This window comes from Emiliania huxleyi (genome assembly GCF_000372725.1).
Source record: "Emiliania huxleyi CCMP1516 unplaced genomic scaffold EMIHUscaffold_9, whole genome shotgun sequence".
Taxonomy (NCBI): Eukaryota; Haptophyta; order Isochrysidales; family Noelaerhabdaceae; genus Emiliania; species Emiliania huxleyi.
In genome coordinates, this window is record NW_005195301.1 from 151,267 (window position 1) to 174,883 (window position 23,617).

General features: G+C 66.8%; 8 protein-coding genes across 8 annotated transcripts; 1 reads left to right on the forward strand and 7 right to left on the reverse strand.

The window, feature by feature from the left end:
* Nucleotides 1-416: 416 nt before the first annotated feature.
* Nucleotides 417-1,527, reverse strand: EMIHUDRAFT_198863 (hypothetical protein; the record flags this gene model as incomplete). The annotated part of the gene is made up of 3 exons (XM_005757620.1): nt 417-1,028; nt 1,219-1,438; nt 1,517-1,527. The coding sequence occupies 3 exons, from the start codon at nt 1,525-1,527 to the stop codon at nt 417-419; spliced, it is 843 nt and encodes a 280-aa protein (XP_005757677.1).
* A 5,034-nt stretch (nt 1,528-6,561) lies between these two features.
* Nucleotides 6,562-6,843, reverse strand: EMIHUDRAFT_59709 (hypothetical protein; the record flags this gene model as incomplete). Its single annotated transcript, XM_005757621.1, has 1 exon — nt 6,562-6,843. A coding segment is annotated over one exon (282 nt), but the record flags the coding sequence as incomplete, so codon positions are not given.
* Nucleotides 6,844-10,292: 3,449 nt separating this feature from the next.
* Nucleotides 10,293-11,920, forward strand: EMIHUDRAFT_42597 (mitochondrial RNA polymerase; the record flags this gene model as incomplete). The annotated part of the gene is made up of 5 exons (XM_005757622.1): nt 10,293-10,492; nt 10,571-10,781; nt 10,854-10,919; nt 11,000-11,623; nt 11,810-11,920. Coding segments are annotated over 5 exons (1,212 nt in total), but the record flags the coding sequence as incomplete, so codon positions are not given.
* Nucleotides 11,921-12,310: 390 nt separating this feature from the next.
* EMIHUDRAFT_448590 (hypothetical protein) lies at nt 12,311-13,527 on the reverse strand (the record flags this gene model as incomplete). The annotated part of the gene is made up of 3 exons (XM_005757623.1): nt 12,311-12,495; nt 12,971-13,367; nt 13,521-13,527. 3 exons carry the CDS (start codon nt 13,525-13,527, stop codon nt 12,408-12,410), a joined length of 492 nt encoding a protein of 163 aa, XP_005757680.1. The 3' UTR covers nt 12,311-12,407.
* A 3,981-nt stretch (nt 13,528-17,508) lies between these two features.
* On the reverse strand, nt 17,509-18,021 carry EMIHUDRAFT_62322 (hypothetical protein; the record flags this gene model as incomplete). Its single annotated transcript, XM_005757624.1, has 1 exon — nt 17,509-18,021. A coding segment is annotated over one exon (513 nt), but the record flags the coding sequence as incomplete, so codon positions are not given.
* Nucleotides 18,022-18,178: 157 nt separating this feature from the next.
* Nucleotides 18,179-18,680, reverse strand: EMIHUDRAFT_351005 (hypothetical protein). Its single transcript, XM_005757625.1, has 2 exons — nt 18,607-18,680; nt 18,179-18,508 (listed from the first exon to the last, which is right to left on the reverse strand). Exons 1-2 carry the CDS (start codon nt 18,661-18,663, stop codon nt 18,338-18,340), a joined length of 228 nt encoding a protein of 75 aa, XP_005757682.1. The 5' UTR covers nt 18,664-18,680; the 3' UTR covers nt 18,179-18,337.
* Nucleotides 18,681-18,755: 75 nt separating this feature from the next.
* On the reverse strand, nt 18,756-19,783 carry EMIHUDRAFT_198874 (hypothetical protein; the record flags this gene model as incomplete). The annotated part of the gene is made up of 3 exons (XM_005757626.1): nt 18,756-18,767; nt 18,953-19,027; nt 19,193-19,783. 3 exons carry the CDS (start codon nt 19,781-19,783, stop codon nt 18,756-18,758), a joined length of 678 nt encoding a protein of 225 aa, XP_005757683.1.
* An 87-nt stretch (nt 19,784-19,870) lies between these two features.
* On the reverse strand, nt 19,871-20,273 carry EMIHUDRAFT_198875 (hypothetical protein; the record flags this gene model as incomplete). The annotated part of the gene is made up of 3 exons (XM_005757627.1): nt 19,871-19,889; nt 19,960-20,059; nt 20,210-20,273. 3 exons carry the CDS (start codon nt 20,271-20,273, stop codon nt 19,871-19,873), a joined length of 183 nt encoding a protein of 60 aa, XP_005757684.1.
* Nucleotides 20,274-23,617: the final 3,344 nt, after the last annotated feature.

The following is a 23,617-nucleotide window of genomic DNA, read 5'->3' on the forward strand; positions in this document are numbered from 1 at the left end:
GCAACGGAGGAGGTAGCACCTCTACGTCAATCTCCGCCATCGGAAGCAACGGAGGAGGTAGCACCTCTACGTCAATCTCCGCCATCGGAAGCAACGGAGGAGGTAGTTTCCCAGGCAGCAACTCTACGTCAATCTGCGCCAGCGCGGTACCTTGTGTGTTCCTGGATGCACACATCCGTAAGCGTACATTATATGGATCGTGCGCCGGATTCGGTCTCCGATTGCGACTAAAAAGGCCGCGACGTCCGACGATTTATGTGTGTCGTGTGTTTGATGTGTGTATATTGTGACGTGACAGAGGAGAGCTCTGGCCTCTGCCTCTGGACAACCCCCGCGCGCCGCGCGCCCCCGTTGGCGTTGCGTTGGTTTGGTATATGAATTGAATCATGTGCCTCATCGGTCATGGATACGCCCATTCATACAAACCCCCAGATCTCGACGGCAACAATCTCAAAATCTTCGGACGAGGCGAGGCACGGATTGCCAAAGGTAGAGCTGGTGTTGCTCGATCCGTATGCCAGATTCGTGTCCAGCCAGAGCCCAAACATGCCTCCACCTCCCAGGCCGAGTGAGTCGCGCGCCGCCATGATGTAGTGGCTGTTGACTCTCGACCAGCGGTACACCTCGACTGTCGGGTACGCGCGAAAGAGGAAGGTCTCGCCCGTCCCTATAGTTTGGCCCGGACAGGCCTCAGGGAGCTCACATGCAGCCGAGCGAAGGGGCTGCACAGCGTCGTCCGTGCCGAAGTAGGCGAGGCGCGCCTGGACCTGCAGAGGCTGTGAGAGGAACGCGCCGAAGGTGTAGCCTTTGGAGTCCATCACGAGGAGGATGGTCGGCCCAGGCCGCTGCTGGCACATTCGGTACGCGTTGGATAGGGCGCCGTCGTCCTCGGTCGTGAAGATTCGCGTCCACTCGCGGATAGAGAGCGGGGCAGGCAGGTGGCGCAAGAGCTCGTCCCGGAGGTGCACGCTCAAGAGGATGCGCCGGGCCCGCTCCACATCAAAGTCCTCCCCCCCGAGCCTCATGGCCTGTAGGAGGGAGGCGAACTGCTGGGCGGAGGTGGGTACAGTGTTTGGTTTGCCAAGCCGAGAGAGAGAGCCGAGAGAGAGAGTGAGAGAGAGAGCCGAAAGAGAGAGCCGAGAGAGAGGGAGCCGAGAATGAGGGTGAGAGAGAGAGCCGAGAGAGAGTGAGAGATAGCCGAGAGAGGTGGGTGCGAACCGCGATCAGCCGCAGGGCTGCCCTCCGCATTCGTGACACGTCGGCGTTGAATTCGCCGCCGGAGCCGTCCTCGTTAATCTCATGTAGTTCTGTCCGCCGCTCGCTGGTCTTGGTCGCGTCAAAAGCTGGGGCCACCAGCGGCCCAGCCTTTGCAACACCAGCCTTTGCGACCGCCTTCCACCGCTCTTCCCGAAGCTCACGCAATGGCGTCGCAACAGCGCTGCGGCGAACGGACGCACGCACCTCGAGGGCATGAAGACGGCTCGCCATTCGCGCCTCGGATGGCGATCTGCAGCACGTGCACACCATCGCGATCGGGGGACGCACGAGCCCGTGTTTCGCGGTGGCGTTGGTTTGTTTGTTTTGGCGCCTTGAGCACTTGAGCACTGGATAGGGTCGATTCCGCATGGTACGGGACCCCTCGACCGCGATTTATGGTTACGTAAGGCGGTTTGATTCCTTTCTTTCTCCAGGCCTGAACTCCTCACTGCATTGTTGCAGATGTCCCTCGCTTGTTAATGTGAGAGTGTGACACTGATAAACTGAAGATGGAAAGATGCAGACGAGAGACGTGACGGTGCGATGGGCTCGGATGGAGCAGAGCCTGAGGCGGGCAGACAACATCGAGGAGGGCCACTACATGGAGCGATCTTGGGCGTTGCTGTTGTACCCGCGCCTGGCGCCGCACGTCTGGAGCCACTTACGCTGCGTGGCAGAGGGCGCCACCGAGAGCGGCTTTCCGTTTGCCGGCGCGCTCGCGATGTGCAGCACGGCGCAGGCAGCGGCGTGTAGCGCCAGCAGTGGGCAACGCTCGATAATGAATAGGACTACAGGGTGGGTGTCTGACTCTGAGGGGTGAGGAGACGATGGACCATGAAATCTGTCCGGTCAGAGGCAGGCTCAGCTGCTCTCGGGTGATCTCGCTTTGGTGGCCGAAGGACCCGATGGTCCTGTCACATTCTTTCTCTTCGCGGCGGAGTGATCCAGACAGTCGCCCCAGCGTGCATCTTACCGGGCTTTATCGCGACGACGCCATTTTTTCGTTTTTCATTGAGAACGGGTGAATTGAATTTTCTGCTCACTAACATCTCAGCCTCGCACGAGAAGAAAGAACACAGAGAACCCAAGCGCCAAGGGAGGGATGGGAGGACGGCACGCCGCCACCACACAGGGATTTTAAGGTGAGGGGTGTGATGCGCTAGCCGTCGCCCACCCTTGGGCGTCCGCCTCTTCCTATCTCTCTTCGCAGTAACTCGAAGAAAGAAAGAAAACATACAGCCCAAGGGAGGGATGGGAGGACGGCACGCCGCCACCACACAGGGATTTTAAGGAGAGGTGTGTGATGCGCTAGTAGTGGCCCACACAAGGGAGTAGTAACTCGCGCGAGAAAACCTCGTACATGAAAATTCTTCTGGGGTCGGGGTGGGGTGTTTGTGGTCGGAGTTCGAGGGCGGACGACGGAGTCTCGCATGGACACCGACCCGCTGCTGTGGGATCGCCGCCTCGCCGCTCGCGCGCGCTGCACCGCCGGCATTATCGCGCGACTGCTGTGCGAGGTGTGGCCAGCATATGTTCGCAGCCCGCCCCGCCGGTGGTGCATTAGTTACCAAGCATTCGTTCCGCGTCCCGGCAGGCCATCATCTGGCTGGGCCTGATCATCTTGATGCTCGAGGAGGTGCGCCGCCTCGCCAGCTCGCCGGAGCTGCACTCGTACGGTCCTCCTCTCGCGAACGGGACGCCGCCGCTGGTCCAGCTCATCCTGCTGAACGCGGGCGAGACACAGGACACGAGGTTCCCTTGCAACGGGCTCCTTTCGTTTCGCGGCGTGGCGGACCCGCTCCTCAGCGCGCGCGGCGCGGCGCAGGCTGTGGCCGCGGGCCAGGCTGTGAGGAGGGAGGAGATGGCGCCCGGGCCGCCGCTGATGGAGCCACACACACCCACCGCAGCGGCCACACCCGTACCGTGATTGATAGGAGCCGGTGGCGGTGATCGCCTCCTCGCTCCTCGCAGCGCAGCACCACGCCCTCCTCGCCTTCCCGCAGCATCACGCACAGCCCTCGCGGCGAGAGACCGACTCCGCCGCAGCCAACGCCACCGCCGCTGCGGCTTCCGTCGCTGCTGAGGCTGCCGCCGCTGCGGCCGCCACCGCTGCTGACCATGCCTCCGCCTCCCCGTCTGCTGCCGCCTCTGCCGCCTCTGCCGCCTCTGCCTCGAGGCGACGTCGCGTCTTTGTCGCCCCGCACCTCGCCGCGGCCGACTGGGGCATCGACGGCTCGAGCCGCTACCCGTGCTCTCGCTTCGCCCTCGAGGCGTGCAGCTTGCCGCTCCCCTCGATGCAGCGGGGCGTGCTCGCAGGCGCGAACGGCCGCGGCCGCGGCAGCTGGCCGCACTGCGCCGCCGCGGCCGCCGCCAGCGAGGCGGACGCCGCGCGCGTGGCGTACGATTGGGTCGGGGGCGACGGCGCGCCGTACGAGTCGCACGCAGACATGTGGGGGCGGCCAAACTGGCCGCAGTTCTTCGGGTGGCTGTGGCAGGAGGAGCGGCTGTGGCAGCGGGTCCCGACTGACAGGCCGAGGCCCGCGGTGGCGCTCGTCTCGCACGGCTCCCTGCTAGCCGAGCAGCTGGGCTACGTGCCGCGCCTGGGCGCGGTGCACGTGCAGACGGTCCGGTTCGGGGAGGACCCGCTGGTCGGCCTCTCGCTCGGCCAGGAGCACACCGCCGTGGAGGCGCGCCCCGGCTGGCTTTGCCTCCACAGCTGCGAGTTTTGATATGTGGGAGTTGTGGTGTCTGCAGGAGTCGAAGGAGAGAGGCGGGGAGGTGGCGCTCTTTGTGAGCGCTCTCTGTACATCAGTATTGTGGTGAGCATCTGAGCTCTCATCCTCTCTCCACTATGTGCATCTGAGAGCCAAAGGAGGGAGGGAGATAGACATAAAAATACGCGGCCCAAGAAATCAATATACAATAACACCAGCCTCCTGCGGGGCCCCCCGCTACCATCCAAACCCGAGTACAAAGCGCGCCTCCTGCGCGCCTCTCCGAGGCGCTGTGCGCAGATGGTCTACGAATCATAGAGGCTCAAGTGACAAGTCCACACACACAGGCTCTGGCTGAGCAGAGGTCATGGGGATCAGGTGGATGTCGGAACAGCCTTTTAGCGAGGCGCCGGCCGTGAGTGGCTCTCCCAGAGGCGCTCAGTCGGCCACGGGGGAGGCACGCCAGGCCCCGGGGGGTGCCGGCCGTCACTCGCCTAAGCGCCTAAGCGGCCTAAGCGGGGGGTGCTTAGGGTGCTTAGGCGCTTAGGCGGCCCTTGCGAGCGTGGCGGTGTGGTGATATTGTGATACAAATGACCCAGATTACACTCATGATGCTCCTGGCTTGGGTTTACTGCTCAGAGAGCAGCCTCACCACGTCCACTGTCTACCACCGGTCCTAGTCGCACACTGCCGCTGCGCTGCGCTGGTGCGGCTACTCAGCACCAGCCTCGTCACACGCGTCCGCCAGCGCCGTGAACTCCATATCCAGCCGGTTCTTGTAATCTTGTATCGCTGACTTGACCGTGTCCGCACCTGCATGGTCCAGCAGGTCGCCGTGAAAAACCCAAGCGACAGCCATGAAAAACCCATACCCAGCCGCCTTCAGCTCACCCGTGGCCCACTTGATTGCCTCGCGCGCGGCGGCGACGAGGGTCGGCCGTTCACCGTCAGGCTTGGTGACGGCGAATCGCTTTTGCAGTCGCGACCGCTCGGGCAGCTTCAGTTTCACGCTGACGCCAAAATGGTTTGGCTTATTCGCCGGTTAAACTCGATGGACGCCATCTGCTCATCGAACGTCGCCGCCTCGCTGCTATCGTCGCTACTCGCCATCGCGCAGCGTTCACGCCCGCTGTGCTGCTGAAATTTGGGCCGCAAACCAAACTTGTTTCATCAAAAGTGGTTTAATGAGAAAATGAACTTTGAACATCGATGGCGGTCCTTTCGAAAAATAAAGTGGTACTTCGAGAGAGCTCGCTGAGAGCTTTCACATGGTGTGCGAGCCGTTTTCTGGCTCCTACGGGAAGGCATTTCCACCCGTTTGTTGGTCACCATGACCTCAGCCAGAGCCCACACACACGCGGGAGCCGGGACACACCGGTCACCGCGGGTGCCATCTGCCATACACAAAGCATTACTCTCACGACACACGGGGATCGGGTGGAGCGGCGGCGGCGGCGGCAGCAGTACGCGCAGACGGACGGACTCGGACGGGGCTGAGCAGCCGACCGCCTGGGCGGCCGCTGCTCTGTCTGCCAGAGCGCGCCGTCTGCGCAGCTCGAGCGCAGTCAGGTGCAGGGAAGCGCGGCGGCGCGCGGGGAAGGAATCGCCCCCCAAAACAAGTTTGGACGCTCTGGGGACGCGCGCCGAAAAACCAGGCCGCTGGGCACTTCGAACGCCCGTGAAATCTGCTTTGGCGTATCACGCCTCGACGAGTTTTGCCACGAAAAAGTCCGGGGACGATGCTAGAGCAGGACAGCAGGTGCGCGCCGCGTTTGGCACGGTTTGATTTTTGCGTGTACCCGGCAAGGTCAGGTGAACTTCTCCGGTGCCGCCACAGTCAGCCGACGGGCCGCATCGAGCGCGTAGGGCCAGTCGAGGGCGTCACGTTCACCATCGTCGAGGTGGAGCCGGATGTGGATTGATCATCGCGTGGCAGGTGCGCATCTCCGTGCCTCCTTCGCCGCTTATGATGTAGAGTTTGTTGTAGAGGTTTCACGTTGTAGAGCGCCTCTACATCGCTCTACAGGCGAAATGGAGGGTAACTGGGCGGCCAAATTCACAACCTCGCGGGACTACTTATGTTTTCGTAAACGTAGTCGCGGCCCCCCGCTACGTCGCACGAGTGCAACCGGGTAGCGGGGGGCTAACATGCCCAAAAAGCAAAATGCAAAAAAGCCCACACGGCACCCCAGGGCACCACCGCCCATGGATTTTTCCCAGGATACTTGAAGATCCCAGCCTCACACCAAGATCGTTGAGGGCGGGGACACATGTTGTGCATGGACATGTCCCTAAATCCCATCTCGTCTCAGAGTTTGACCGATTTATTCATTTGTTTATTGCCCAGGATAGAAACAAAGCCCTTCTCCGGCGGACCGGCGCACCCCCGTGGAAGCAACCCCCGTGGAAGCCCTGCAAGCTTTGTTCAGGACTTGAAACTCGCCTCCTCCGAGTGCGTCTCTGCTAATCCCGTTGCGGGAGGCAGCGGGACGGCACCCAAGCCCCGCAGCCCGGAGGATCGCCTTCGCCTCGCCTCTGATGCTATCACATCGGTCGCATCGCCCTCCTCTGGGGCTAGCATGTGTAGGCCGACAACGCCAACGACAATGAGAAGCACCGCACCAGCCATGGGAAGAGTGAGACGTTCCTGGAAAAGACACGTCCCGACCACCACAGTCGCGGCGGTCCCGATGCCGCTCCAGACAGCATAGGCGGTGCCGAGGTTGAGCTGGGTGAGGGCAAGGGGGAAGAGGCCGAGGCTGACGGCGTAGAAAGAGTACACCGCGATGTACCACAAGCTGTTTTGACCAGCCAGCTTCATCGCCGAGGTGCCACAGACCTCGAGAACAATCGTGAGTGAAAGGAGGCACCACGCCTGCAGCTCGGTTGATGGGAAAGCCGGGTTGCCTCGCCCCTCATCGCTGCCTCCGGTGGCACTGCCCGTGGAAGGTGCTGAGCTCTCCATCAAGACCACTGCGACAAACGTCGAGTCAGCGCGCTTCCCCTCCTCGCTTCCCGTGAGCGCGGGGTCGTCGTCGGCAGGACGTGCGTCATAGTCCACGGCAACGGCTCGTTTCTTTTTTCACGTCGCTGGGCGTGGTGTAACTGTGTTAAGTGCAGTCGCCAGCGGGCGCCCTGACCGGGAATTCTTTTTCCGTTGTATGTTTCTGATACATCTCACGTCGCGTGTCGCTCAGTATCCCTGATTTCCCGGCCAGGTGTCGCCATGACCTGCTGACTTCCCGGCATGCGGTCGCTACGGCGGTGGCTGTCGTCGCAGGCGCAGCGGCAGAGCTTTCAGGTATTTTTGCCGGAGCGCCTCGATTTGCATCTCCGGCGGCCACGGGCCGCGAGCGGGGGCGTCTTGGCGCTCGCGGAGATGCGTGGCACCAGCGCGCGTGCAGAGCGTGCGGTCGCGCGTGCCGTTGGATCGCTCGGCCGGGGGCGGCGGCGGCTGGACGGCGACGCGCCGCCACCACATGCGCGCGAGAGCAGCAGCAGCAGCGGCGGAGGCGGCAGCGGCAGCCTCGAGAGAGAGGGCGTGGTGCTCTCGTCGATGGTGTCGCTACTCAACGCGCACGTGCACAGCAACAGCCTACGCGCGTCGAGCAACAGCTTTGAGTTCGCCTTCGACTCGGCCGAGGCCGCAGAGGCGGAGTGGGGCGCTGGCCGCGAGTCTGCGGCGGCGGCAGCGGCGGCGGCCGCGCGTGACGAGTTGGCTGCGGCACACGTCGGGCGGTGGGGCAGCCGGGCCCCGCTGCTCGCGGCGGCGGAGCGGGACGTCGCGCCCCTGGACGCCTCTCTGGACGCGGCCCTCGACTTCGCCGAGGCGGCCGAGGAGCAGGAGGCGCGGGTGGCTGAGTATTTCCCGGACGCGTACCACGCCTTTTCGCCGCGCGGCGCTGTGCAGCCGATGCTTGCGGCGTCAGAGGTGGCGGAGGGGGGGGCGGAGGCGGCGGAGGCGGAGGCAGCAGCGGGACTGGAGGTGATGGAGGCGGCGGTGGAGGCGGCGGAGGCGGTGGAGGCGGCGGCGGAGGCGGCGGCCGAGGCGGCCAAGGCGGCCGAGGCGGCCGAGGCAGAGTGGTCGATGTGGGGGTGGGTCGACATGGAGTGGGGAGAGGCGGCGCCGAGGGTGGCGGCGCGGGAGCTGGACCGGCCGGTGCTGCGAGACGTGCACGGCACGGAGGTGTCGCACTTGTACGCCAAGCTGGTCGGCGCGCGGGAGGCGGCGGGCTGCGACCGCTGGTGCGACGTGCCCCTCCCGCCGGGGCTGAGCGAGCGGGAGCGGCTGCAGTGGGCGCAGGAGGTGGCCGAGCTGGGGGCGGTGGACGTCGCCGCAGACGACTACCGCGTGCGCTGGCTGGGCGAGGCGTCGGGCGAGCCCGGCGAGCGCGGCCTCCGCGACCTGTCGCCTCAGGAGCTGCTCGGCCGCGCAAGGGTGCAGAGGGGCATCCAAGCGCACGGCTGGCACCCCCACCTCGCCGCGGCGATCGGGGCAGACCTGCGCGCGGCAGGGGCGCTGCCGGAGGCGGCGGGGGCGGCGCAGCCGCGCGCAGCCCTCGGGGCGGCGCAGCTGCGGGCGGACGGCATCTCCAAGCGGCTCCTCCTCCGGCTGCTGACCGAGGCGAGCCCGACGCCACGCGCAGTCGCGCTGTCGGCCCTCTCTCCAGAGGCGGGGTCGCTGGCCGCGTCGCTGCTCGCCCTGCCTCCCGACGCCACGCCCGCCGCGGTGCGCGTGGCGGTCCGGGGGGCGGGGAGGCGACCTGCCGAGGCGAAGGCGCAGCTCGCGGCGTTTGACGCGGCGATGGAGCGGTCCGTCGCGCGCAAGGCGGACGTGCTCGCCGCGGTGGCTGTCCAGTCGGTCCTCCTGCAGACGCTGCAGACCGACGACGCGCTCGGCGTCCCGCTCGCGAGGCTGGCCCAGCAGCTCGGCTCGGTCGTGCGGCTCCACTTCTGGCGCGAGGCGCTCTGCGAGAGGGAGGGGCTGCGGGCGGCCGCCGCGAAGGAGCGACTGGCCGCCTTCGACGAGACTGCGCGCAACGTCGCGCTGCTCGAGCCGTGGCATGCCGGCGGCGGCGGCGACGCCGCCGAGGCGGAGCGGCTGCGCAGCGAGGCTGCGCTCGCCGCGCACCCGCTGGCGTGCCTGCGGGACGTGCCGGCGGACGCGTCCACGACATGCCCCGTAGGTGGTGCTTGCCTCGCGCCAGCTGGCCTACTTGCAGGACATGTCGGCGCGCGAGACGGCCTTTGCGGTGTCGCGGCAGCGGCAGAGCGAGACCCGCGAGGCGGAGGCGGCGAGGCAAGCGGCGTCCGGGTTGGTGTCCGAGCTGGGCGCGGCGTGGGACACGGACGTCAAGTGCCAGCTGGGCGCGTACCTCGCTGCGCGCTTGGTGCGGCACGCGCACTTCGAGCCGGGGCGGCGGGGCGGGGAGGCCGCTTGGGAGGGCCCGGGCGGCGAGCTACAGCCGCTCGGGGGGGAGGTGCCGGCGGGGGCGGGGGAGGGGGAGGCGGCGGAGGCGCATCGGGAGTGGGAGGCGGGGGAGGAGGCGCCGCTGCAGATCGACGCGGTGATGCGCGCCGCGTGCGCCGCGCCGCCCGCCGCCCCGCCCGAGGGGGGCGCGGCGGCGTGCGGCCTCGCAAAGGCGTTTGCGCACCACGTCGCGAGGGGGCACGAGGGCGGGGTCAAGGCGCGGGGCTACATCCGCATGCACGCGGCGCTCCCTCCGCTGCTGCTCGGCGATCCGTCCGCGGTGCGGCGGCTGGTGCTGCCCGAGCAGTCCCCGATGGTGCGCCCTCCCCCTCGCAGCGTGTCGCGGGGTCGGAGCGGCGTCTCTTCCACGGCGTGATCTGTGTGAACAGGTGAGTCCGCCCCTCGCGTGGCACAAGGAGCCGGGCCGGGCTCCGGTGGGCGGCTTCTACCACACGCCCTCGCCGCTCATGCGCACTCTCTCGCGGCGCGCGCTCTCGCGGCTCGCCGAGGCGGACGGCGCGCGCAGCTTGTGGTCGAGGCATCGCGAGCGCGTGAGCCTTCCCTGAGCCCGAGTGCGAGTCATGTCCGCAGGCGCGCAGCTGCGCCCCGTCTTCGACGGCCTCAACGCGTGCGCCGCCACGGGCTGGCGAGTCAACGGGCGCGTGCTCGCTCTGGTCGAGTCCGTGCTCGCGCGCCACCCGTGCGGCCTCGGCCTCGTCCCGAGGCAGCTGCCCCGCCCGCCGCCGCAGCCGCCGCCCGTGCGGGCGGGCGGCGACGAGGAGGGGGGCGACGGCTCTGCCGCCGGCGGCGGAGTAGCGGGGGCGGTGCGGGCGTCGGTGCGCGAGTGGCGGCGGCAGAGCCGGCTCGTCGACAAGCTCAACGCCGAGGACCACTCGCTGCGCTGCGCGCTGCAGCTCAAGCTGGGCGTGGCGCGGCAGCTCGCCGGCGAGACCTTCTACTTTGCGTACAACCTCGACTTTCGCGGCCGCGCGTACCCGTGCTCTCCCCACCTCTCGGTGGTGGGCGACGACTTGGCGCGCGGGCTGCTGCAGTACGCCGAGCCAAGGCCGGTCGGCGAGGCGGGGCTTCGCTGGCTCAAGGACTCGCCCTCGCGCCGCGGGCGGCGCAGGCTGCGAGCGGCGCCGCTTCACGGTGTGTGCTGGGAACAGGTGCACGCCGCTTCGCTCTACGGGCACGACAAGCTGCCGCTGCACGAGCGCGCCGAGTGGGTCGACGCGCAGCTCGCCTCTGGCCGGATCGCGGCGGTTGCGAGCGCGCCGCTCGACGAGGAGAACCGCGCGTGGCTGCTTGGCGCGGAGAACCCGTTCCAGCTCTACGCGGTGGGGCACGCGCCTCGTCGGAAGGCGTGCGCGGGGCCTCCCCCCCCCCACGCGTGGAGAGCCGTCCCGTAGGTTGCGTGCGACCTCGCTGCGGCGCACGCGTCGGCCGACCCCGCGGCACACTTGTCCGCGATCCCGGTGGCGCAGGACGGGGCTCGAGCGACGGGCTGCAGCACCGCGCCGCGCCGTTTCGGAACCTTCCTGGAGCCTTGCCGTAGGACGGGTCCTGCAACGGGCTGCAGCACTATGCCGCGCTCGGGCGGGACGAGATGGGCGGGCGGCACGTCAACTTGACGCCGGGCGAGCGGCCCGCGGACGTGTACGCCGGCGTGCTCGAGGTCGTGAAGCGCAAGGTTGCGGCCGACGCGGCGGAGGCGGAGGGGGAGGCGCGCGAGCTGGCGCTGCAGCTGGACGGCCGCCTGGTGCGCAAGGTGGTCAAGCAGTCGGTGATGACGACCGTGTACGGCGTCACCTTCGTTGGGATGCGCGAGCAGATCGAGCGCCGGCTGAGGGAGCTGCCCGAGCTGGCGGCGGAGGTCGAGGCGGCGGCGCAGCCCGACCGGCAGTACACGCGCCTCGCGTCCTACCTGGCCAAGCACACGATGTCCTCGCTCGGCGAGGTGTTCGAGCCGGCGATGGTTGCGATGGAGTGGCTAGCGAGCTGCGCCTCCGCCATCGGGCACGAGGCGGGCTCGCCTGTCGAGTGGACGACGCCGCTCGGCCTCCCCGTGGTGCAGCCGTACCACAAGCCGCGCCGGCGCGAGATACGGACCGTGCTGCAGCGGCTCACGCTGAGCGACATGGGCACCAGCGACGACGAGCCCGTCGACGTGCGCCGGCAGGTGATCGCCCTCCCCACACCCGATCGGCTGCACCTCGGCAGCACCTCGGCAGCACCTCGGCAGCACCTCGGCAGCACCTCGGCCGCACCTCGGCTGCACCTCGCCCATGCCACCCCCCCCCCCTTATTCCCCCCCTTACCCCCCCCCTACCCCCCCCAACGCCCCTCCCACTGACTCGCCCCGCAGGTGATGGGCATCCCTCCAAACTACGTCCACTCGCTCGACTCGTCCCACATGCTCATGACCGCCTCGGCGGCGAGGGAGGCGGGCATCGCGTTCGCCGCGGTGCACGACTCGTTCTGGTCGCACGCGTGCGACGCCGACGCGCTCGGCGCCCTCCTGCGCGACCAGTTCGTCGAGCTGCACCGCCCCAATCTGCTGCAGGCCCTGCTCGGCGAGTGGAGAGCCAGGCACAGCTGCAGCCTCGGGCGCGGGGCAGCGTGCGAGCACTTCGAGGGGCGGGCGGTGCGCGGCGTGGGCGATCGCGACGATGACACCAGGCCGAGGCGCTGCAGTCAGCCCGGTTGCGCGCGCGTGCGGTGGGACGGGCGGGGCGGGGCGCTGCAGCTGCCAAAGCGCGGCAACCTCGACCTCGACGTGGTGAGGCAGTCACCCTACTTCTTCTCGTAGCTGGGCGCGCACGTGCCGCTACGCAACTCAAGATGTGGTGTTTTTCGACCTGACACTCTTCAGTTTAATCGATTTAAAACCACGTTTAAGACCCTCAAAGTAGTGTGCCCCGGGGCTGCCCGCTGCCCCGGTGCGTCTCTGTCACGATAAACGCTCACATGCCCGCAAAGCCCTTCTTGTCGCCACCGGCAGCCGCTCGCGTGATCTTCAGCATGTTGAAGCGCACGGTCTTCGAGATGGGCCTGGGGGTGGGGGTGGGCGCGGGGTGCTCAGCGGGTGTGCAGCTAGCCGATGGTTGGCAGACAAGAGAAAAGGAGGGGGGGGGGGGGGGGGGGCCAACAAATGGGGGCGGGAAAGGGGGGGCAAAAGGGGGACCGGAACCGGGGGAGCCACCTCCCCCTTTCCTCCTCCTCCAGAACCCGGTGGAAAACCCCCCCCCCCCCCTTTTTAAACAAAACCCCCAACCCCCCCCGCACCCGCACCCGTTAAACCTCCCTAAGTTGTCCCCCCCCCCCCCCACCCCAAACTCCCCCAGCCGCCGGCGGTAGCGGGCGACGTGTCGGGTCGTCGCGGTTTGCGCAGCTGGCGGCGCCCCGACCTCTCTCCCGTCCGCAGCACTGCGGCGGCCGGCCCGCCTCCACCCTTGGCGCCGGAGATTCGAAGAGGAGAGGGGGGGGGGGGGGGGGAGCGGGTGGTGCGGGGCGCGCGTGCCTGCACTGCCCCGCGAGGATCTCGTCGCCGACCTTGACACGGAAGGCAGGCGAGACGTGGACCGGCGTGTTCTTGTGCCGCTTCTCAAACCGGTTGTACTTTTTGATGTAATGCAGGTAGTCCTTGCGGATGATGACGGTGTTCTTCATCTTGGTGGTCTTAATGACTCCCGTGATGAGCTTGCCCCGGATGTTGACCGAGCCCGTCCACGGGCACTTCTTGTCAACATACGTCCCCTCAATCGCGGTGCGCGGCGTCTTGATGCCAAGGCCAACAGACTTGTAGTAGCGCGACTCCTTCAGAGTAGTCTTCTTGCCCAGCACCCGCTTCTTCCCAACGAAGATGTTGTCCTGCTTCTGGAACGCCCGCTGGTTCTGCTCCACCTGCGCCGCGATAGCAGCGCCTGTGCAGCGGGGAGGCGGCGACGCGATCGGTATGGCGCCTTGAGAGGGAATCCGCTCGAGGCGGGCGGCGGCGGGCGGGGACGTGCTGGGTGGCCCTCGGCCAAGGTAACGGGTCCCCATCATGTGAGGCGCCGATGCTGGGGCGGCAGCACCTGTCATGCTGCTCCGCAGTGCCCCGTGCCGCGCCAACGTTTTTCTTTTCCAGAAAGAAAGAATTTAAGCTTTTTGAGTCTCCGAATGAGATGCTGGATGGTGGACCTGAGCAACAACATGACCTGTAGGCAAATGATCGGAGTGGGAGTCAGAAACGTGGTCCTTGCGCGAGGGGAGCTCGATAGACTCGAGGGGCCAGGATACGCCGCGAGGAGGACGGAGTTGCGCCGAAAGGCGAAAGAAGCCGCGAGAACAAGGGACCGGCAGGCGGCGGCGTCACAGGACGAGGCAGAAGGGAACGACGCGACAGAGGAGGAAATGACAAGGGAGAGAACGACGAGAGTGGGACGACCGCGAGGTGGCATGAAGGTAGAGCTGTCAAACGTTAACTTTGGGCCTAACAGTTGCACTATTGTTGGCTGAAAATCCTCAACGTTGTTCAAGTGTTCTCCCCAGCCCAAGCGGTTACTGTTTGTTACTGTTGTTACTGTTGTTCAGTGGTCAGCAAGCAGAAAATGCCAAAAAACCCGGGTAAAACCCGAAAATACCTGGGTTTTTCCAGGTATTTTCGGGTATTACCCGCACTGGACGCTGGAGATCGTCGTGGGTCACTGCCAGGCCTTCCTTATTGTTGTTCAGCTGGCCTAACGTTAGCTACTGTTGTTGGGGAGCCCCACTGTTGTTCTGTTGTTACTGTTAACACTAGCAACACTGTTCAGCTCTTAACGTTTGACAGCTCTACATGAAGGTTGCAGCGAGAATCGGAGAGAGACTGCGAAGAGAGATAGGAAGAGGCAGACTCCCTAGGGTGGGCGACGGCTAGCGCATCACACACCTCTCCTTAAAATCCCTGTGTGGTGGCGGCGTGCCGTCCTCCCTGCTCCCATCCCTCCCTTGGGTTGTCTGTTTTCTTTCTTTTCTTTCTGAGATGCTGGATGGAGAGGGGGGACGGCACTGTTCTTCCTCGATCGATCCTGTACTGTTTGTATTAATGACCCCCCCCCTAATGAATGAACACACCAACCAGTGAGCCTCTCTCTCTCTCTCTCTCCCCCCCCCCCCCCCCAGTGAGGAGGGAGGGCGAGACGATCGAGGGGTCCCGTACCATATCGTGATCTGTGATCTGTAAGGGTCCGCCCGCAGGCGCATTTTGTATACCGACCGAGGCGGTGCCCGGTGCCGAGCGCAGGCAGAGCCCACAGGTCGAACCTTAAGACAGCATTGTAGATCCCTGGGCGGGGGTGGTGGAGAGGGCGGTCCGTCGGCGCCAAACCACCTCCCACCGAGGCGGGCAGGTTCCACGCGTTCCCGGACCGTCCCGTTGGAGGTAGACCGCTCGTCTTAGCCAATCAGCCTTAAGCGAGCGGTCTGGCCGTTGGAATGGCCGAGTTTGATGTGGACTTGCGTCCTCGCGTCGATCGTGGTTACACAAATGAGGGCCCTTGGGCAGTTGGGGCCTGTAGAGAACACAACCACCTCTCCCTTCTCTCTGACTCCCAGTAAGCTAAAAGTACGTCAAGTAGCGTTATCGTGCGGAATGCGACCCTATTCAGTGGCGCTCAAGTGCTCAACATACACAACAAGGTGTGGCTGTGGGCCGAGAGGATCAGCATTTCTCGTCCGTTTTAGCGTTTTTTCTTGGCCAGGGCCCCAGGCACACATGGCATGTATGGCGGCCGGTTTCCCGGTCAACCTCAACGAGACTCGAGAGAGTCTCTCTCAAAGTGGGAGATGGGGGTGCTCTTGCCTTGGCGTTGATGAGTATATATCGCAATGTATATGTGGCGCCTGAGCCCTGGTCTGACAGCCTGACAGCAAACCCCGGACAGCGCCTGACAGTGCCCGACAGCCTGACAGCGCTGACAGCACTTTCTCCGACAGCCTGACACGAGCACGTATCTGACAGCCTGACAGCAGAGTCTGACAGGCGAGGTGCTCCGTCGCTGTCAGGCCCTAACGTGACAGCTTGACAGCTGCCCGACAGCCCGACAGCACACAGTGGCCTGACAGCAGCGCTGACAGCCCGACAGCCCGACCAGCCCGACAGCAGCACAGACCGTACACAGACCGTACACACAGCCTCTTTCTTGTGCCCCATGAGAGTTGAACAAAACTATTGCATGCAAAACTATCATGTGGTCATGGGATGGTCTCATCATGGGTCTCTCTCTGACTCTCAACCCTCCCGCCTCACCTCTGCGGACCCCCCTAGCACCGGCGGCTGTGCTACTACAGATGAAGCTACCAGCTAGCCTTCTGTGGGGCGCCCTACAGTATCTGTGCCTACGGCGTCTGGGTGGGGGTGGCCGCCGCCGCTTGTGCCGCCGCCGCGGCCTGCGCCTGCGCCGCCATCTGCGCTCCCCAGGAGACCTACTGTGTGGATCTCTGGTGTGGATCTACGACTCTCACTGGCTGCGGTCTACTCTTGATAGTGTCATAAGTGTGGCTGGTGAGTGTCAGAGCCTGACAGCACCCTAGCTGACAGCACCACCTGACAGCACCTGACTCCTGACAGCACCGGCCCAACGTCTGACAGCAGCAGCAGCCTGACAGCTCTGACAGCTCCGACAGCGTCTGACAGCAACACCCGACAGCTCCGACAGCACCCGACAGCTACAGATCCCCTCTGATGTCAGACACGCACCCGACAGCACCCGACAGCACTGACAGCACCTGACAGCTGGTCTGACAGAGGCACCTGACAGTGCCTGACAGTGCCCGACAGCCCGACAGATCACCTGACAGCACCTGACAGCCTGATAGCCAGGGCTCAGTGTGGCGCATCGCATGTCCATGACCTCCTTCGTATAGACCTTACTGTGGGTGTTAGAAGTTAGATTTGTTCGCGTTCGGCAGTAGTCACGTCACACGCGGCTGATCCCACCGGGACCACTGGCACTGCAGCCTCCCGTAAGGCGATGTGCTCAGCTCGCGCTTGGACGCTTTTGTAGCCGCGCGCCGCCCTGCCCCGTGACGAGCCGGCCTGCGAAGGGCTTCTCCGGTCGAGCGTCTCGACGCCCATCACGGCGAACCACGCCGCGCTCGCGAGCGCCACCATGGCGAGGGCGTGCGCCGCGGCGTCGAGCGACGCGTGCTCCGAGAGGAGTCCTGCGACGAGCGGCGCAGAGAGCTTCCCCGCCTGCGGCACCATCTTCCACCAGCCGAGGAACTTGCTACGCGACGTCTCGTCCTCCGGCGCGAGATCGCTGCCCAGGGCAAAGATGGCGCCGCCCGAGAGGCCGATGCCGACACCCAGCAGCGCCGCGGCGGCCCACAGCCACGTGATGCTGTGCACCGACGAGAGGAGCAGCAGGGCGGCGCCTGAGCCGGACAGAGAGGGGGGTAATCTCGGCTAATCTCGGCTAATCTCGCCACAAGGCGGCGCCTGAGCCGGACAGAGAGGCGACGCCCGCCGCCTGGAGGAGGGCGGGAGTGTCCCGGAAGCTTCGGAGGTGTCTCGGAGGTGTCTCGGAGGTGTCTCGGAGGTGTCTCGGAGGTGTCTCGGAGGTGTCTCGGATCGGAGGTGGAGGTGTCTCGGAGGTGTCTCGGAGGTGTCTCGGATGCAGGTGTCTTGGAGGTGTCTCGGCGGGATGTGGTTGCCGCTGCCTTGCGGCCGGCGTGGTCGAGCAGGAGGCCGCTCAGAGGCACGAAGAGGAGGTCGCAGCTGAACGAGAAGGCCGACACCAGGCCGGTGCCCGACAGCTCGAGCCCAAGCGCGGCGCACTTGAGCGGCAGCAGGAAACCGCGCAGCCCGCCGCACAGCGCGAGGGCCATCACGGCCGGAGCCGCGCAGAGCACCGGAGGGCGGCACAGCATCGCGCGGACCGACGGTGGCGCCGCCGCCGCCGGACCTGACGGCCGGGCGGTGCCGGCCGCCGCCGCCGCGCCTCCGCGCGGGAAGAAGAGCCAGAGCAGCGCGAGCGTGGCGGCGTGGACGGCGGCCGCCAGCCAAAACAGCGACGGCAAGCCCACCCTGTGGCTAACGGACCCGCCGATCGTCGGGCCGACCACGCCGCCCGCCTTGAGCGTGAAGGCCTGCAGAGCGGATGCCCGGCCGCGCGCCGGCTTTGGGACGACCGCAGTCAGGAACGTCTGGCGTGAGATCTGGAAGAGGACGTTGCCGACGCCCTGCAGCAGCCGGCTCGCGACGAGCCAGTCATAGGACCCCGCCGCTGCACCGACGAGTGCGGCGCAGATGTTCACGCAGACTCCGAGGCCCATGGCTAATCGCAAGCCGAGGCGCGAGGAGACGAGGCCAGCGGCGGGCGAGAGGCAAAATGTGGCGAGCGACACCATGCTCACGGCGGCGCCGGCTCCCGAGTCGGTGGCGCCGAGCTCGCGCGCGTAGAGAGCGACAAACGGGTTGAGCGTCATCTGGCCTGCGGCTCGCAGCAAGCCCGGAGCAAAGTACGGCAGCAGCAGCGGCCGGAGAATGGGCCACAGCGCGGGCGGCTCATCATCGTCCGGCGGAGCGTCTGGACACGAGGACGGGTCTGGCATCACAGGCAGCTCGAGCGGGCACGTCTCGAGAGGGGCTGAAGCCGCGGGCAGCATGGGTGGCCGCAAGCCAACCATCCCGGAATGATGTGCGGATTTTTTCGTATTTTCTTTTCTCCCGCTGCATTTTCTCCCTCCTACCTCCTAACCTAACTTCTGCTTTGACTTGCTCGCCGATAATACTAAATACAAAATAGGGAGAATCCATTCGTGGCATTGCACCCCCGCACGCCTTTCACAGATCTCTATGAACCGAAAATAGAGGGGGGGCGTTGCGGCGCCGCAGCCGAGCGCCACTGGTGCGAGGCGGCGCGCCCGCTCAGTCGGCGCCCTTCGAGGTGATCGACGTGATTGTGATGGACTCGGCGTCCGCCTCGTCGACCGAGAACTGGCCGGGCCCGTGCGCGACAAGCTGCAGCAGCGCGCCGACGGTCGAGAGCTGCTGGAAGAAGAAGTAGCGCTGGTGGTCCGAGTAGAGCCACGCGTCCACCTGCACCGCCACAAGGGGAGGGGGAGGGTGCTGTGGGTCGAGAGGTGCCGGGGGGGAGTGCGTGTGTGCGGTGGGGGATTGCGAGGGGCCCCGGCCGCCTGCACGTCTTCGTACCCGACCACGAAGTCGAGCTTGAAGGAGTTGGAGGACCACATCGTGATGAACCACGGGTGCTTGTACAGCGCGGCGCACCCCATCACGAGCGCGAGCCCCATCGCGCACCACCGGGACTTGATGCCCACAATGATCAGGCCCGTGCCTGCGGCAGAGACACGGGGGAGGCGAGTCGAGCCCAGCCCTGGAGGCGCGGAAACGGGAGACGAGCGAGCGCGGCGGCGGCGCGGGTGGGGCGGTGGCCGGAGAGGCGACCGGCAGGGAGGGCGCACGCGTGTGGCGGGGAGGGGAGGGTCAGAGGGGGGCGGCGGGGCTGCTCGTGCCAGAGACGAGCAGCAGCAGGACGAACAGCGCAAAGAGAGCGTGGATCGGGTCCTCGTGGTTGATCGGCCCGCCGAGCAGCGCCTGCGCCGCAACCGCGCGCGACGCCGGCCCTCGCTCAGCGCGGCGAGGAGAGGGCCGACGAGAGAAGGCCGAGAGAGCCGAGGGCCGAGAGAGCTGAGGGTCTCGGGCAGGCAGCTGGGGAGTTGCGGAGGGGTGGGGAGCGGATCTCTCTGGCGGCGCCTGCACGCGCTCGATGCTCATCTTGACCGAGTAGTAGACGAAGACGGCGCAGAGCATCAGCCGGCCCGCGAAGAGCAGCTGGTTCTTCTCGTTCGCCTGCGCCTCCTTTTGCTCCGCCGGCGTGCCGAGCACGCCGCCGCCGCCGCTCAGCAGCCGCTCGCGCGTGGCGATGGCGCGCTCCGATGTGAGCAGAATGAGCAGGCCGCCGATGATGGTGACCGACTCCAGCAGGAACTCGAGGTTCTTCTGCTGCGCGTACATGAACGGGTGCACGCCCGCCCACGCCACGAGGACGAGGCAACCCGCCTGCGGCGCGAGCCGCGTGAGGATGAGCAGCACGCCGATCGTCTGCGTCGCGATGAAGACCGAGGGCATCAGCGACTGCACGGCCGCTTGCGACCCTGGCGGCAGCGAGACGCCCCACCCCACTGACTTCATCGTCGCCGCCTGCCCCCGGTAGTCGCACATCACGCGCAGCGCGTCGTCCATGAAGGTTCCGACGATCAGGACGCGCGCGAAGGCCTGCAGCCGCCGGTGGACGTGCTTCAGCGAGACACGCTCGTCGATCGCCTGCAGCACGGTGGCGAGAGCGGCCATGGCCGATCCTCAATCAGCAAGCGAACCGAAGCGCGTTTGGATTTTCTATTTTTTCGTGTGGGGACATTGCGCGCAAGACGGCACACGTTACTGCAAGGCGGATGAACTGTATGAGTATGTAGCGTGCCCACATCAGCGCGCGGCGTGCCGACGCCTGCATCGACAGGAAAGGGCACCGTGGACTGTCGGCGCGCGGCATGTAGCCTTGGCGTGAGTACCACTGCAAGAGTTCCTCGCGGCAGTCGATGACAAACATCTCAAACGTCCGGGCGCCGACTGAGGGAGGGTGTAGAGGATGTAGAGTGTAGAGCGCTGTAGAGCTGTAGAGATGTAGAGCGCTCTGGAGCGCTGTAGAGCTGTAGAGCTCTACATCCGCCGCGTGACGATGCGGGTGCGTTGTAGAGCGTTGTAGAGGCGCTCTACAACGTGAAGTCTCTACAACAAACTCTACATCATAAGCGGCGAACGAGGCACGGTCGCTCTCCGACATGAGGCGCGTTGCACTTGCCAGTGCTGCCCTGGCCTTCTGTCTACCCGCCCAATGGGTGGCAGGTGCCTCTGCTGCTGTGGCATGCCTCACGGCTGCGACTGGCCGGCGCCTCGGCGCGTCAGCTCGGCTCGGCGCAGCGATAGTGGCCAGCGCAACTCACCTGGACTCAACGCTCAGCCAGGAGCTCCCGCACGCGCTGGCGCGAGGCATGGCGCATGCAACGCGCAGCAATGCTCGCCTCGCCTCGCGCAAATGCGACCGTCCTCGCAGCCGACAGCCCACCGCCTGCTAAAGAAGCACTGCGACGAATGCGGCACCGGCGACGCATGGCAGGCTGGTCATGACGCAGTTATAGGGTGTTGTGTGCCGTCAGAGTGACTCTCTGTGTGTCAGGGATAGTCAGGGCCGTCAATCAGAGCTCCAGTAAGCTCGGAGACACCCCACTAGTGCGGCTCGACCTCTTTGAGTCACTGCTCTCACTCCCTGGCCTCCCGCGCAACCTCACTCACTCAGGAACTAGCGAGGGGGGGCAACTCCGTGCACTGACGGTCGGCCGTCAGAAAACACACGCCTGCGTGGACCGCGTCACACCAATCCTCGCTACCCAACGCGGCCAAAGGAAATCGTATCCACCTCGAGACCTCGATACAGTTTCCGAGCCGTCGATTGCGAGCTCTTGGCCGTCCGGCCAGCCGCCGCGACCATGCTCAAGAGCCTAAAAAAGCAGCTCGGCGGCGGCAAAAAGCAGGCCAAGGCGAAGCCGCCTGCGCCTGCGCCGGCTCCGCTCAACTTGACGCCGGTCGGGCGCGACACCCAATCGCTGGCGCTGCAGAGCGCTCGAGGCGGCGCCGGTGTGGCGCGGCAAAATGCAAAGACGGCCGGCGTCAAGCCGCTGCGTGTGCCGACCGAGCCTCGCGGCTACTCGTCTTCGCGTCCGGCGGCGCTTCAGTCGGCTCGCGGCCTGCCGACCGACGGCGCGCTTCCGTCTGCCCGCCAGGTGCCTCGCCGAGGCAACCTCGGCGCGGTGCCGCCGACTGCCAAGCCAGCTGACCCGGCCGCGCGGGCGGCGGTGACGGAAGACGTTGGCCAGCAGCTCGCGCGCCTCAACTTGACCGCGAATCAGGCCTCGAAGCACCGGCGTGTTGCCCCTCCCTGCCCTCCCTCACCACGTTCGCCGCGTGCTTAGGAGCGAGACCTGAGCATCGAGGGCAAGGAGGCTCTCCTCACGGCTCGCGGGCCTCGCAAGCGGGTCTCCTTTGACGCTGCGGCCGACTCCCGCGTGAAGGAGGTGGACGAGGAGGTTGAGGTGCTGCGCGAGCTGCGAGCGACCGACGAGAGCGCCGCGCCAAAGCCGATGCCCTTCAAGCTCGACTTCGGGCGCGAGACACTTCCGAGACACTCACCTTTCGAGACGCTCCCTCCCTCCCTCCGCACCCACCCGCCGCCGGGCTGTGTGGCGCCTCCACTTCCGCATCGCCACGCCGCACCGCCACGACCGACGGCGCGGCTGCAGCCACGCTAAGTCTGTGCGGGTATGTGCCCAGGCGCGAGCTGCTCGAGCTCGGCCTGAGCGACGCGCAGGCTAGCAAGCTCACCGCGCGCGGCAAGGAGGCCCTCGCCTCGGCGCGCGGCCTCGCCTCCGCGCGCGGCGAAGCGCCGCTCGCCTCGGCGCGCGGACGGCCCGTCGCAGAGCCGCAGCAACCGCAGGCCGCTCAAGAGCCGCAGCAGCCGGCGGCGCAGCCCTTCACCATGAGGCCGCTCCAGCTTCCAGGGCAGCCGCCAGCCCAGCAGCCGCTCGGTGTCAAGCCGCTGCAGCTCGGCGTGGCCAGCTCGTCCGCCAGGCCCGAGCTCGACAGCGCCCGCGAGGACCCGCGCCTCAACCCCGACCTCACGTCGCGCGGCCTTCCGCCGCCGAGCGCACGTGGCGCTGGAGGGCTTGCTGCGGCCGCCGCCGCCGCCGCCGCCTCCGCTTCCGCCGCTGCCCCCGCCGTGCCGGAGCGAGCCACCTCTGGCGAACTCAAAGAGGCGGTCGAGCTGGGGAGCGAGCTGCTCGCCCTCGGCCTCACCGCCGACCAGGAGGTCAAGCTGAGCGGTGTGGCGCGGCAGGCGCTCGTCGCAGCGAGGGTGGGCCGCGCTCGGCGCGCCCGCGCGGCGGCCGGCGGCGGGGCCGGCGCCCCGCCGCCGGCGCCCGTGGCACAGCCCTTCACGCTCGACCTGGGGCGCGAGCTCCTCGGTGTCAAGCTGACGGAGGGGCAGGCGACCGAGCTGACGCCGCGCGGCCGGGACGCGCTCATCGCGGCCCGCGTCCAGCGCGCCCGCGGCCGCGGCGCCGCCGGGAGGCCGCTCGTACTTGGACGGACGGGTGCGCCGGGGCAGCCGACCGTCAAGCCGCTGCAGCTCGGTGTGGTGAGCTCGAGCGCACGGCCGGATCTCGACAGCGCGCGCGACGACCCGCGCCTCAACCCCGACCTGAGCTACCGCCAGAGCGAGCGCAGGAGCCGGCGCAGCAGTCAGGAGGTGAGCAGCCGGCGCGAGAGCCTCCGCGAGAGCGTGCGGCAGAGCCAGCGGCGCAGCCATGAGCACGGCGCCGAGACCGAGCGGTGGATGGAGCTCGGCATCGCCCTCGCGTCGGCGCGCCTCACGCCAGCGGACGAAATGAAGCTCACCGCGCGCGGCCGCGACGCGCTCAACGACGCGCGCGCGCTCGCCGCCTCCTCGGTGCCGCTCGAGCACTTGCAGGCGGACGACCAGTGGCTCAACTTTGGGTTCGAGCTCGCGTCGGTCGAGATGAGCGAGCCGGAGGAGGCCGGCCTCAGCTCGTTCGCGCGGGACGCCCTGACGGTCGCGCGCGCGATGCAGGCGCGCGGCGACTACGACGTGCACGGCACCCCCCGCGGCGAGGCGTCGGTGCCGTCGATGAGGCGCAAGCCGTGGCAGACTGCCAAGCTCGCCGTGGCAATGAACCCGTGGATCGGCTTCGGCGCGGAGCTCGACCGCGCCGCCCTCGACGAGCAGGCGGAGCAGACGCTGAGTGCGCCCGGCCGCGACGCGCTCATCGCCGCGCGCGCTCTGCGGGCGCAGGGCGGGCTCGAGCTGGCCGAGGGGAGCGAGGGCGCTCTGAGCAGCAAGACGCCCTCCCCGTGGATCGCCTTTGGCATGGACCTCGCCACGATTGGCATCGGCGAGTTCGAGGAGGCGGACCTGAGCGACCGCGGGCGCGACGCGCTGATTGCGGCGCGAGCGATGCGCGCCCGCGACCGAGAGCACCTCGCCGACGCGCTCAGCGCGTCGCACCGGCAGTGGATGACGATCGGGCTTGAGCTCGACGCCGCCGGTCTCACCGA

What these genes read in the sequence shown, in the direction of transcription:
- EMIHUDRAFT_351005 (XM_005757625.1), bottom strand. Translation starts at nt 18,663, where the DNA reads ATGTGGTCCTCCAACTCCTTCAAGCTCGACTTCGTGGTCGGGTACGAA. An exon ending in TCGGGTACGAAGACGTGCAG is followed by an intron (nt 18,509 to 18,606) that starts GCGGCCGGGGCC and finishes GTGGCGGTGCAG; the next exon opens with GTGGACGCGTGGCTCTACTC.